The 14,937-nt window shown below is 39.1% G+C and overlaps 1 protein-coding gene across 1 annotated transcript in view; it reads left to right on the top strand.

Moving 5' to 3' along the window:
- LOC130885536 (uncharacterized) overlaps positions 1–13,427 on the top strand; it is a gene marked incomplete at its 5' end in the record, with an annotated part of 270,826 nt that extends 257,399 nt beyond the window's left edge. Inside the window, 2 exon segments of the mRNA XM_057787070.1 lie at positions 1,141–1,347; positions 13,305–13,427. Coding sequence (XP_057643053.1) covers positions 1,141–1,347; positions 13,305–13,427 — 330 coding nt within the window.
- Positions 13,428–14,937: the final 1,510 nt, after the last annotated feature.

The raw sequence follows: 14,937 nt of genomic DNA, 5'->3' as shown, positions 1-14,937 counted from the left end.
TTTTTCCAAGGAAAAAAGTTTTCATTGGCTAAGATTTTAAGAGTGTATTGCCAGTTTCAGACTTGTATTAGCTAGTCATTGGGCAGGATTTTCTTTTGTATTATGAAATCTTTCCAAATCCTTGAATATTTGCAGTATTTGTAAGGTAATGTTGAAGAGGCATTAACATTTGGTTTATGTTTGAAGTGGGCCTCTGAATCACTAAATAAATATTCTCTGTCTCAACAAAAGAGCTAATAAAGAGAGAATCCATTAAAAACTTTGTCAAGTTCTAAAACTATAGGCAGCTTGGAATAAGAAATGCAGAATTGCATAGAGCACCAATATAGCTCAGGAACTGAAGAAAAAGACCAAAGGGGGAACAAAAAGGAACCCCGAAGTTTTATTAGCAGCACACAAGTTTTAAGGAGGTGTAGTCAAATCTTCATTTGCAATATATTAAACAATCAATGCAGGTGTGCCTTTTCAGCTGCACTGTAAGTTAATTAATTTAATGTAATTTAATTTAATGCTGATGTAATACACAGGGTGTGTCGCATTAGACAATGAATTTATCACCTGAGAAATTTGGCTAAAAATAAGACTTCTTATTCCGGTAAGAACCAAGTTCAGGATTGCCAGGAACAAACTTGGTGGTCAGTGCAGACAGTGTACAAAATCCAGGAAACGTCTATGGGATGTATTTGGCCCATTGGTTCAGGGACAGGTGAAGCCTGGCACACACACCTCGCAGCACAGGTGACTGGAAAGAGAAAACCTTTCTCTTGGGTGAGAGAGGAAGCACAGCCATTCGCAAAGCCATCTGTAAACATGTTTGTTTTTTAATCTGCACTGCCTTTGTCACAGGCTGCTTGATCTTCCTGCTTTGGGTTAATATGGAAGTCAATTACAGCTTCATCTGTGTAGAATTAACTTTGGGGAGCACACACCGGGGATTTGCCTGTCTTCACTATTTAGATAAACGCCATAAAAGTGCGCGTGGAGCATGGAGCGGAGTGCAAGCACTGCAGACAGCAGACTTTCAGATGAATTGTAAAATCATTTCAAACTGGCTAAGCTCTCGCTAAATGTTAACTACTCTTTTCTTTTTTTTTTTTTTCTGGGCATGGGGGACCTGGGGGGCTCTCTGGGTCTCACTAGGTGGCAGTGCACGATTACATGTGCAAAGGCCATGGCCCCAGCTCCAGTGTCTTCAGCTGTGACCCCCACCCTCAGGATGAAATTTCTGCATCTGCAATTGGTCCAGGAGGGGTTACTTCCCACATTTCCGTATACACTGTTTATCCCAGTGGGTTTCAAGAGTTGTATCGCCATTTTCTCAGGCTCCCAGATGGCGCCATCATTGAGGTATGTATGGAATGCAAAAGTTTGAAGGTAAATGTTCTGTATGCTGTAGTTTGTTGTTGTTATATGCATGCATGCTTAAATGTGTGTGATTTACACTTGATGCCAAACACGTTGGCATCACTGGGAACGTAGGTGGTAGCTAGTATCTGCAATACTGCATGTAACTGTTTTGAAACTGTATTTTAGTTTTTGCCTACATAGGATATAAAGGAAATGAAAGTTTCTGTTTGTATTGGGGGAGATAGAGCAGGATAAAGTCAACAGAATAATTCAGAATTCTACCTGCAACTGTTTTAGTTAGGTAGTACTTACAAACATTAGTAGGTTCAGTCAAAGAGATGCTAATGTTTCATTTCTCTCTAAAGAAAGATTATAAAAATCCAGAGACGCACCCCATCACTAAATCTTTAAGAATATTTTGAAAACATTGTCTGGAAAAGATCTTAAAGTAACGCTTTCTCCTGAAAATGTGTTTTTCAGAAGGTTGATTTTGAATTTATAAACTCATGTTGTATCAGAGTCATAGGATCCAAACTTAACAGTGGGTTGAATTCTGGGGCTACATTGCTTTTCATTGGGGAGCCTGAGGGGGTGTCAGGACGAAAATGAAGGCTAAGAAGGAAAACGCCTGTAGCGACACACCCTGTGTGTCATGGAACCGTGCTACAGAAGTGGCTGGCTAAAATTGACAAATCTCTCTGTCCCACCACCTTCGAATCTGGCTGACACTGTTTTTGTTGTGAAACTGATGAAAAAATAATCAATCAAACAAAAAAAAAGAAAAACCTTTCACTCCATCTTAGAAGAAATTTCGAGGTGTTCAGAGTCCAGTCTCGCAGATAGGAGCCAGTATAATTCGAATTTCACAGGCACATTTCTGAGAGGCATACAGCAAAGCTCTCCAACCAACCAGCCCTCCTCCCTTCCTCACCATGACTTAAGAGAAGGGAGTGCGTGTGTGTCAGGGAGACAGTAGGTGAAACGGAGAGCTGGTGCTCTCTGTCCCCGAGCTGGTGTCTACTGTCCCAATGGGATTTTAAAGAGTCCGGTCCCCGTTGTTTTTGCACGATCCTTTGTGACTTCTGAGGCCTTTACCATAGAAGTCTTTGTTTTTTAATAGAATAAACTGATACGTCTTTACTTTTTAAATTTGTCAATGTATCTGTAATTATGCTCTTGCTACGTGCTCCGAAATAGCATGAGCTGCGAGGATGCTAAGGCAGTCTTTCTTCTCTAACATGTTATATTTCTCCTGATGCCTGGGTGGAAAGTCAGGAGGGAGATGTCCTGGCCTCCTGAGTACAGCCACCACCAGAGTTCTTCTGTTTCCTCTCTCGTGCTTCTGCTCCATAACCTTGGCTGAGTCATTTCTCACTACTCTCTGCCTATTTCCTGATCTGGAAAACTGGGTTATGCATACTTATGCTACCTGGCTCATGGGGATTTGGGGTAGATTAATGAGATACCATCTGCAAAGCACTTTTAGTTCTTTTTCAAGAGGTACAATAAGGATTGGAAAGCGTTATGGATCTTGTACAATGAAATGCATTCAACCTATAAACATTCTTACAAACATTGATAATTTTCCACTAAAAATAGCCTGAACAAGCTTCAGGAAGGACTGAGTGTTTTGGAGGGAGATGCTAGAGTTGCCTGCCTCTTCCTGTTTATTTTTATTATCTGCCTATTACAGCAGGGAGTGATGGACAGGCAACTGGGCAATTGCTGGTTCTTTTGCTCAAATTAAATCCCAGCAATATCCCCAACACACACAAACATATTGTTTATTTGGGTCATAGAATATGCAGTGGGTCTTGGCCTCTCTTAGGTGTGTATGTGATCTACCCATGCAGACTTTACTTCCTCTGAGTCCCAAAGACTTTGATTCCACAAAGAAATGTCCTCCTTGTATTACTTTTTCTAATGCTTACAATGAATGTTGGATTTTCTTCTTTATTGTCTTCATACTTCCTCCTGGGATAAGTTAGGTAATAGAATCCTGGAGCAAATTGAGGAGTAAGCACGTTTGTTTGCAGCACCTGCCCCACATTCACCACCTTCTCAACCCCTTTACCTCTCTTTGGCCTCATGGGGCACTGTCAAGTCTATTTAGAACCCTTCCTTCCCTCCCTCCCTCCTTCCTTTCCTTCTCTCCCTCCTCCTCCTTCATTCTATCTCCCTCCTCTCTCTTTCTTTCCTTCCCTGACTCCTCTCTTTCTCCATTCCTGCCTGTCTTACATGCCCTGACTTCCTCTATGCCTTCCAAGCTGGGGATCAAATCCTGCTAGAAATATGCTAGCCTACAGGTCCAGCCCTGCTCGGTTTGCTATTGATCTTGGGGGCTATAAAGCCTGAAACTGGAAGAGATTTGAACCTGCTCTTCTGAATTCTTAATGAGAAACTTAATTCATGTCTTTTTACAATAGAAAGAAATTTTAAACATCAACAAACACGTAGACAGGTAGATTACATTTCAGGCTTAGAGAAAGGTCTTTTGAACTTACTATGTGTCTTGGGTCCCCGCCCCCCCCCCCCCCCCCCCCGGATATCAGGTCGCCTGGAACCTGAATTATAGCAGTTGTGTGCTGCCATGTGGGTGGTGGGAATTGAACCTTGTTCATTCTGGGAGATCAGTCAGTGCTTGTAACCACTGAGCCATCTCTCCAGTCCGTGTCTTGAGTTTTTTAAAGTGGTGGTTCCTAAACTTCCAGAGACATGTCTTGACTTGGAGTCTCTGTTTTAGACACTGAATTGGTACTCTAGGAATTCTGTCAAGTCTGAATTCCTGGATTCTAAGCTATGCTACTGATGGGCATTTTGTATAGCATGGGGTCCTTATCATTACAGCCTTTAGGGGATCCTGAGCCTACACAGATTATAGACCTACTTGCAGATGAGGTTAGACTCAGACCACACTCTGGTCAGATATTTCTGAAACATTCCACAGAGCCTGAGACTAATTAATTTACGAAACAGATTATGATGTTTAATTCAAAATGAAAAGAGATGAATTTGGATCCCACCCGGCAACTTGAACTTTACCCTTAATGGTTTTATGGTGGATTTGAGTATTAGTAGAACTTTTAAATCTTGCTAAGTCTGGTAAAATGTACAGGCCAGATATTAATCTTTTCCCATTAAAATATTCCAATTAAACCTTGGCCTTTTGGCCTAGAAATTATTATCTTCAAGTCTCTTTTTATGTGGTAAGGTATGCTTTTTGAAAAGAACAATTTTTTACAAACGAGGTCAGAATTCATGAGTATGAAATGGACATTCTCCTGTGTGTAGCGTTTTTCACACAGTTCTTTGGCTGGCCTGTGTGTTTTGTTTTGTATGTCCTCCAGGCCAGAGCAGTGGCCAGGTCCTCCAAGCAACGCTCTTCTCTCTACGCAATTTTTACCAACCTGTCTGGATTCGTGAATTTTACTGGGTTTCTACTGAGAAAATGTTTTATCTCTTTGTTCTGTAGGTAGTGTGATCTTCAGATAGTGTTCGCACAAAGTTACTGTAAAGTTTTTAGTACTGCAAAACCTAGAAACCCAGGCAAGCCTGGTGGAGATTCATCAAGTTACAAATAAGCTTCCTGTTCCCAGGGTAGCAGTCGCAATTAAGAAAGTCCTTGGAGCATTTGTTGGGGTGGAATGGGAAAATGGATTTTTGTCATTAGAGGCGGTGTCGCCTGGTGGTCTGAGTCGAGAACTGGGGAGCCAGGAACTCGGCGATCTAAGGAGGCCCAGCTCAGCCCTCCTGGAGGCTTCCGGCAAGCAGCATAGGTCTCAGGAGGCCAACCTCACCTACTTTGAATCTCCCATCTGAAGAGCTCCTTACCCAGGGCCAAGGGATACGCAGCAGGAAGCCCGATTCCTTGCCTGCAAAATGAGAATATTAATACTTGCCTAAATAACAGATTAACCAATTAGTATTAGCGTTCTGCTGATAGAAAACAGCAGGAGAAGGAAGGAGGAGAGGAAAAACCCAAAATCAATTTTATTTTAAGATGGATTTTTACTCAGTTTTGGGTGTTTTGACCAGCAGGAAACCCAAGACCCACAGTGCAAAGGGCCATGAACAGAGAGGGCCCAAGCAGAGGGCAGGGGGGTAGCCTGCACTGAAGGTGTTGGAAGCTTAGAGTAGAGTGGATCCGTCTCTGTGAACCCAGTGAACTGCAGAGTGAAATTTCATCCAAATCATCGGCAGTTTTTCCAGTCTAAAATGTACGATTTAAATTTCTTCCAGATACAATAATCCAGATCAATTGGCATTTTTCATGTCTATATTCTTTATCAATTTGCTCTATGTGTGTGTGTGTGTGTGTGAGAGAGAGAGAGAGAGAGAGAGAGAGAGAGAGAGAGAGAGAGAGAGAGAGAGAGAGAGAGAGAATGGTAATAATGAGATGTTGGTATTTTGCATTTTCAGGAAAATTACCTCATTAGCTTCTCCTTTTGTTGAAAGACATTGCAAGGGGAGGAGAAAAAAAAAAGGCTGCTCTTGTGTTTCCTATTCTACATAGTTTTAGGTGGCCCCGAAGATTACCGTATTACAATAAACTCACACAAAAGTATAAAAAGGAAGCATTTTTCCGTTGCTCAAATTTAAAGCCTTTGACCTTTTGTGTGCAATACCTGTCCAGAAGACACAGCCTGTCCCTTGAGTGCATGCTTACATATGTGACACTACCCACAATACACGCTAAAAGAAACACTTGGCAGCAGACGGTAGTGGTTTTGTGTGAGCTGTTGCTACAAATGTCATCTATACTAATGTCTTGTATTTCTGGCTTTCAGAATCAAACTTAGAGACTGAAATTTCTATTGATTTTTAAAAATAAGATCCGGAAAGTATTTTGCATCTTCCTTTCATTAAGACAGATACCTACTTTAAAGAAACTGTGAAGGGTTTTCATTCTGGTCTATCTAAAACTTAAACACCATTATAAACTTTCTCTTAAGGGATAGCCTATAAAAACAAAGTAGAATGCAAGTGTCAGGTAAATATTAGAATATCCTTCTCACAAGATGTCCTGACGGACCTGAATGAAAAGACTCAGGCAGATGTACTTACTAATTAGTTAGCTAGCTATTAATTTAACTCTCCTCAAAGAGTGCCTGGGGAACAAATGATACCTGTATATACCTATCAAAATAGTGTTTTTATTTTTCCCCAATAATTAGGCCAGCACAACTTCCTGTGAAATGGTTAGTCTTTCACAAGACCAGGCAAGATAGCTCTGACTTGTGCTCTGTTGAGCTTTTCATGTGTATTTTTTTAATGTGTGTTGGTGGCACCGAAAGTACTATGCAGGTTTATTTTTGAGCAAGTTTTAAAGGAACCAATTACCCTCTAGACACCTTTTAGGGAATGCAATCATTTATTTATTAAAAAAAAAATACTCTACTTGTAATGTAAAAATACTCTTATGGCCAGACTGTCTTTACAACAGCTATGCTCTCCTGAAAAAAGTCTGAGAATTATTTTGATCCCATTTGCTGCATGTGGACTTGTGATGGTCGGAATGATCTTTAAAATCCTACAGATTTTTCATGGATAGCATTATACAGATTCTAGAATATAGCTCACAATCCTGTATTCAGTGTCTCTGCTTTGTTGGTTTTCATATTTTGGGGCAATCAGTCATCAGTAATTCCTCTAAGTTGTAAACTCTATATTTTTAATTTATAAATATGAATAAAATAGGTGAAACTTTCTAAAAATATTTTGCACCCATTATAAGCACAATGGGATTTTTTTTGCATTTCCACATCATCAGAACTTACAAAAGCTATAGAAGATAATTATTCTACCATTATATTCATGTCAACTAATATGATGTATGCTTATTTTATTGGATGAGAAAACTTATCTGGATTCTTGATCATAAGAATCGTTTAAAAGGTAAATTAAAACTGTTTTTGAAACAGCTCAAACATTAACATTAATATGTGAATTAAAATATGTGATTAGATGTTTAATATGAACATTGTACAAATGGGGAGTTAAATCTGTTGTACATAATTTGAAAATATTAAATGTTTTAAGTTGATTAAAGCACATCTTTTTAAAATTCTATGTATTTTTCCTACCTTGAACTGCATCTCAGAAAAGATATTAAGGCTAACAAAAAGAAAAATAGTGTGCACTTCTCTTAATTTAATAATTATAATTTATTGTAGCACTAGAGAAATCTTTGTGATTTAATATTGTAAGTAAATTTGAAATGCATAAGTAAAAAAGTCGCTGTTTGAAATGAGTATTTTCAGAATGTGTGGTTTTATCTTACTTCACTTGACAAGGTTGCCTGATACTAATTTCATAAAACATCCAAAGATTCACTCATGAAGAAAGGCAAAAAAGACCGTCATCACAAACATAATTATACCTTCTTATATGTGCATGCAGAGACGAAATTCAAGATTTAGGTGCACTTTACATTTGTGTCGATATTAGACTAAGAACCAGCTACACACATACCACTTCTCTTTAAAGATTAATACATATTAGTTTCTTGATCTTCACCGACAGATTCTTCCCTAATTGTCTGAAATAACTATTTAAAGACAATATAAAACATAAAAAGCCTTCTTTAAAAAATAAAATCACAGTTCCTTTGCCTCAGTTAGTTTTACGAACATACCCTCTGAATTATATTTAGTATTACTTATGGTTCCCAAACACTGATATAAAATCATATAAGTTTATTTTATGTGCAAAATCACAGACGCTATGCCAAGTGACACTGAAAAGGAATGACATAGTAACTGTGGCTGGTTTTCTGAAGCAATCTTGACACTAACGCTGAATTACAACACGGGAACATCCAGCAGTTTTACCTTTATGAGAAAAGGCTTTTTACATATTTAACATAATCACCAGGAAAATAAACTAGAATTATGTAGAAAGATATGTACAGTGGAACCAAGGGGCATTTATATTCCCCTGTAGAATACTTACAGTGATTTTATTGCCATTTTGTGTCATTTTCTAAAGGATTTAAATACAGCCAGTAAACAAACTAGCCTTTAGATTTAAAGCGACAGCCGCTCGTTCAGAAGCAATATTCACATATTTAATCTTAAGAACCCTGAATATTTTCCATCCAAGGAGATTGTACTTTTACAAAAGTGAAAGGACTGCGTACCTTGGCTTTTAGTTTCCGCAGCTGTGCTGCTTGGCAGAAGCATCGCTACCACTGGCAACCACGGCTAACCCCAGAATGTGAGTAGCAAGCGTGGACCCTTTGCTTAATCACATGAGGAAATGTCACACGAGTGACTTACTCTGCCGGAATGCAAACCTTATTCTAAAATGATGCTGTAATGACCTATAACTTCAAAAGTGCCACATCATTCCCACTTCTGTTCCTGAGGTTGATGATTTCACCTAAGATGAATACGTTCCTTGCCCTCTCTGTGAATTACTGTGCTGAACATAGCTGCTGAACTCCATTTTTCAGAACCATTATTGCTTTATCTGGGCCTTCAGACATTGTTGTCTTTCTACACACAGTGAACTGAGTTTGTAAAAACATGAGTCCTGTATTCACTGGGATAAGGAACTTGAAATTTGTGTTCAGAATACCTTTTTATTTCTCGAGTCTTCCGTCAAGCCTATGAGTATAATGATCTCTGAAGTTTTACCAGTATCATTTATTTTGGCAGTTGAATGTAGTTCATCCTAAGTACTCTGTCATAAGTAACATCAACTTTGTTTTTCTATTTCAAACTTGAGGATACATCTTCTACTCTAGCAAGCAATTAACTAAGTCACTCCATGGGTCGGCACAGTCAGCAATGCCTTAAGATGCACAGACAGTTCTTTACACCAATGGGGACCAGTCCTGTTTTGAGCACACAACAGAAGGAAGATTGGGTAGAATGGACTGTTATCATGTCCCCATTGAACAATTCTGCATGTCCCCAAGGGCTCTGCCTCTTCCCCAGACACTGTCTGATGGTGATAAGCAGGTATCTCTGATTGGATTTGATTAGTTCCCAATCATAAATATTAACTCGAGACTGGAGACCCCAAGTCAGGGTCCCTGAGGCCTTAGCCTCTGTCACATCGTAGGTCGGAATGGGGTTTCCTCTTAAAAAGTTGATTCTGACAAATTGTGCAATTATTTTGTGTTTGTTACTTTTATGGATGAGTAGAATTTAGGGTTCAAGTTTCTGTTATTATCACTAGCAACCCATATTACTTATAAAAGGTAAATCCTGGAAATAGATTTACTAGATCAACGAATATGAAAATAAAATGCATACATGTGTATTGTGTGATGTGTATCCACCTATATACATGCCTACCCTCCAGAAATATGAGCACACAAATAACCACAGTTGCAGTGAAGGAAATGGCCACCCAGCACTTTGATCTTTTTTTTTTTCTTTCACAACTGCAGAAACTATACTTTCTGTAACTCAATCAGATTGCACTGTTTGAAACACAAAGCATCATGGTATAACGGTCCATCACCCAACCTCCTTTGCCTTTGAAAGATGATACCTGATTTGATACAGCTTTTTTTCCTCCTATTTTTTGAAAGTAATATCTTTAATATGTTTGTTTTCTAGAGACCTTTCTTCCTATTTGTCTACAGAATTCAGAAAAGAATGCATATAACTACAGCATTGGTAGCTATTTTTTTTTTTTAGCCAGGTCAATCATTTCAAATAAATAACTATAGAGATTGATACGAGTTAAAAATAGCCCAAGATCTCTCCGTGATCACATTGCAGCTAATGGAAGCAAAGCCTTGTCAGACTGAGTTAGTTCTGCAATGATGACAAAGTGTTTCTTTAGGTAGTTACATTTTTATTCCCTCTTCCTTAAACCTGGCAGCTAAAATTATGTGCATTAATTAGATGTATTTCACATGCGCATCTACAGCACTTTAAATAAGTATATCTGATACTTTTTTGGCAACTGTAACAAGGGCAATCAGAGTGTTTGTAACTGTGGGAGCCAATTAGGAAGATGTGAACAACTCAGAAGTCTACAGTTGTTGGTTGATGACCCTAAGTAGGAATTGTCCTGATAGGAGCTAAGGTTCTTAAACCTCAGCAAACAATACCCCCACCACCATGTCTTCCTAACCCAAGCATCTGTGTCTCTCTAATGAATCATATAGACTTTTTAAGCAGCCATCTCAACTCTTTCTTTCCTAGATTATAAATCAATGGTTGATGTTACTGTTTTAACTCTAAATCTCAATAGCGAATAGGGATTGCAAATGACAGGAGACTTAGGAAGAAGTCACCCTGTCATTTAGGAGCTCATAAGTCTGGTGATGACTGACTGCCATTCACTTCAATGTTTGTCATGAATGAAAAAAAAAAAAAACTTCCTAGCAGAATTAGCAGATAGCTCACTTAGAAATATTTTTGAGGCATGTGGGGAAAGCTCCAGAAGTATAATTGTGGTTTATACTTTTAGACGGTCCAGATTAAATGAAAACAAAAAGAGAAGCATCTCCACAACTGCTGTGGTATCTACAATGTTTTCCAGCACAATTTAATGTTGAAATATCATTTGCAAAGACAGGAATGCATATAAAAGACAATAAACGCAAGAGACTGGCAAACAAGGTTCCTAGGACACTATGCTCCACACTTCTGCTAAAAATTCTGCAAGGCTGATAGACTGCATCAAAAGCCAGGATTGTGGAGAATTGAAATATTGCAGATCGAGAACCAAATTCTCTTCGGCTAGCTTTAGTCCTGTTAAAGTCAGCACTCACAGTCTTCTCTGTGTCTGGCCTAGTATCCTTTCAACTATAAGGAAAAACTGAAATTTATTCACTTAGGCGGCCCTTAGCTTCCACCAAACCCAAAGCTAAGGCTGTCATTAGATAGCATCTGAGACCTAAAGCACAGATTCTCTGATTTGTTGTAGCCTGCCTATCTGACCTTCCCACCAATGTGTTTGGAAAAAGCCTTTATTTCTCATTTTCTCTCTCTCTCTCTCTCTCTCTCTCTCTCTCTCTCTCTCTCTCTCTCTCTCTCCTATAGAAACTTCACAAAACTGTTTTCTTGTCAGGACATGATCTTTGGTCCATACCAGTGTTACTCACAGTCCTCACTCATATTTGCTTAAGAATAATCTGTCTTCACTGGGGAGGGTAGAGCTGTGGACGAAAGAGTTGCTGCACAAGAACAAAGACCAGAGTTTGGGTTCTCAACACCCACATAAATGGCAATCTGCCTGTAGTCCCAGCACCTGGGATACAAAGACAGGGGCTCCCTGAAGCCAACTGACTAGCTAAACTAGCCAACTTAGCAAACTCCAGGCTTAAGTGAGAGACCCTGCTTCAATATATAAGAAAGGAGACCAGAGAAGACATCTGACATCAACTCTAGCCTCCACACATATGTGCCCACCTACATGCATACACCTCAAGGATATGTACATGTAAATTAAAGTTAACTGTCCTTTACTCTATTTGAAGTGAGAGTTGGATTTTATGCCACAGGCTAAGAATACAGAGAGAAAGTGAAAGCAAAGAGTTTAATTTCAGGTGGCTATAGGAAACTTAGACTCTTAGTGAGCAGGGCAAAAGAGATTACCTGGAATAGGAAAATTATGGAATGGGCCAAGTATCCAATCTATATGTCCTAAATCATGAGGAGTATTTATTAACTCAATAAAAGTGGAGCTGGCATGGCTTTTTGATAAAACGGCTGAATTTAGATGCTGAAATCAAATCCCCCCCTTTTTTTAAACTGTTCTGTCTGAAAAGGTTTTCTACATGTAGTAGGTCATCCCATCCTTTCTCCTTCCTAACGCTCACTTTCTTGTAAGTCAGGTTTCTCTTCCTAGTGTTTCAACACCACCACCCCTTTTACCTACCCTGGAAAGTGGCGTTATGACTGGCTTGCTGCATGATTTATGAGCTTATTAGAGGATGGAAGAAGTTATTCCCGAGAAAGAAAATGGTTCCTGCTACCAAAGAAGAGCTTGTCTGATAAGTGGGTGCCCTCTTTGCTATCCAGAGAAGTTAATTAATTTGCCAATTTTGTCTGTAGAAGTGACTCCATTCCTTGCTTCTGTGGAGAAATACAAACCTTCGGCATAATTCTTGAAAGTACAAGATACATTCAAAGTATAAGGTGTGAATGAAGTCAGTGACATTGGTGATTACGATAGTCCAGGAATAAACCCAAATCGCATAAATAGGAGTTCTGCTGCAGTATCAGTCGGTCTGTGTCTGTGTGAGCTCCAGGCACGAAACTTTTTTCCAACAGTTGCATTAAATTCTGTTCCCTAGACAGATTTTGTCTTCTCTACATTTCACCAAGCAACTGCTGATTTTTAAAATTATCTCTGATTTAGCTTCTCTGATGCCTGTTCTCACTGTATAGCCAAGGTTCTCCTCCAGCTCCCATTTTCCTGGTCTTGAACACCTGACTACAGGCATATGCCATAAGACCCGTGTTTAGAAAAGGCCAAAATGGGAGCTTGATCTTGGTTTTATGTGTGTGCATGCATGTGTGTGCACCATGTGCATGCAGTACCCATGGATGCCAGAAGAAGTCATCAGATCTCTTGGATTGGTAGTCACAGTTGTAAGCTACCCTGCCAATATATGTGGGTGCTGGGAACTGAACCTGGGTTCGCTGAAAGATCAAGTGTCCTTAACCATTGAGCTAATTCTCTGGATCTCAAAACTTGTTTTTAATGTGTATAGTTATGGTGTCAGAAGATTAGAAAATTCACTCTCTATATGTATTTTGCCTGCTTCATTTTTCTCTGTATTCTTTGTAGGGTCATTATAAGGTGTAGGAAAGGTAGAAATGACTGAACTAGGAAACCTAAATCATAAGCTTCTGGTTAGGACAATAGTGTCCAAGCAAGGTTGTATAAATTACAGTTTCCCTTCCTCTATGGGATAATTGAAGAAAAAGATAGCACCATTTGAACATTTTATTGAAATATTTGCTCATAGTATCACCACTCTATAGGTGTTTGGTGACGTCAGTGCTTTGAAGTTTGTCCCCAGCAAAGTAATCATGGCTATTGAGGATGACATAAGGCAAATGGACACCGTGCAGAGAGAAACCTTGGTTACTGTTCAAAAGAAATGAGATGGCTCCATGGAAATCAAAGGTATTTTTCTCTGTTGTTTGAGCATTGGATCAACACTATCTGTGATTACACTCACCCAGAAGGAACCCCAAATACCAAGTTCTTCTTATCTCCCCAATTTCCCAACAAGAGGATAAAGTTCAGCTTTCTCTTCCAATCCAGTACCTTATGTAAGAGGAGGCCATGGATGTTGGTTGCTGACATAGACCAAGGTGTTGGGCTTTGGACTTTGCGGAGAGATGGGATGGCCCTGACAGCATACTTGGAAAACGGGTTTTATTTTTCTTGTTTCCACTTGTTTGTTTTTCATACAGAGGAAATAAGAGAAGTGTCTACAGGATGATGATTAAGTGAGCCTAAAAATTTCCTCTTCCTTTTATTATCTGAAATTTTTCACACGCTCTTTTTCTGTGAAAGGAACTTTAAGTGGGGAGAGGAAAACTTAAATATCAACATGAGTAGATTTGAAGAGTTTATATTTTGTCTTCTAGGATAACAGCAACTATGTTGCTGGGTGACTTGGATTTGAGACTTTTATATTTACTTCAACTCTCAAAATCGATCAGACAGCATTTTTGCTTTTTTTTTTTTTATCCCTTGTACAATTTATTTTCTTCCTACTTTGTCCCTTTCTGGCCTTCTATTTCAATTGCAGGTTTGTACTGGGGTTTATTATCTGACCAGCTAACATACGTTCATACCTCTGTCAATATATCTCAACTATATAGTAACTAGTAATTATTTTTAAAACTGCACAGGATAAATGCACATTTAGAAACAGTTTAAATGGTTGTATCCATTCTCCATAAGTAAGTGGAGTCTTCTCGCAGGTCCTTAAATGTCCCTGCCACTGACTTTCTCATTCTCCTTTGCTATTGCTGCTCTATCTTCTGGTGGCTCTGACTACCAGATGTCCATGCCCACTGTCACAGCTGTGTATACAGGCCACAAACTTTTGCTTTTTCCATTAGCCCATGAGCTATCCCAGACGGAGAACTTTTTTAAATGTTTCTGTCTATTAGCAGAGATTTGAACAGGGTGAGGGTGAAATACAGAGACTCAATAGAGATTGGCTATTTGAAAGAGGTGTGAGGGAGAGAGTATGGTGAAGTTAGAGCCAGGTCTTTACTGTGTGTGCAGAAGGTGAGACAAACCCCTAAATAACCTTGGTATATTAAAACAAATTACACGATAAATGTGCATCTGAACAAAATAATATGAGCAGAAAAACATTTATGTGCAAGTAGATGCATATTTACCACTCCAGCTGTATTTCATTTAATTATCAGGTCAAAGTGATGATCAAGTTCAGCTCAAAAGATGCCCTGGCATCTTTACACTGAGCACCCACCGAAGTAAGTGCGTTAATAGGCTGCTGACCTGACACTCTGCTTGCCTGGTCTTACCAAACCTTAAACCCAGTGAGGGCAGGAACCATTCTCTGCTCTATTTGTTTTTACATTGGGTTATTAGCAATGCGTCTTGATGGAAGAAAAAGCAAACTGATTG

The sequence above is a fragment of the Chionomys nivalis genome, chromosome 13 (genome assembly GCF_950005125.1).
Source record: "Chionomys nivalis chromosome 13, mChiNiv1.1, whole genome shotgun sequence".
NCBI classification, from domain to species: domain Eukaryota; kingdom Metazoa; phylum Chordata; class Mammalia; order Rodentia; family Cricetidae; genus Chionomys; species Chionomys nivalis.
The sequence above is the reverse complement of the archived record's forward strand: the minus strand, read 5'-3'. Positions and strand labels throughout refer to the sequence as shown.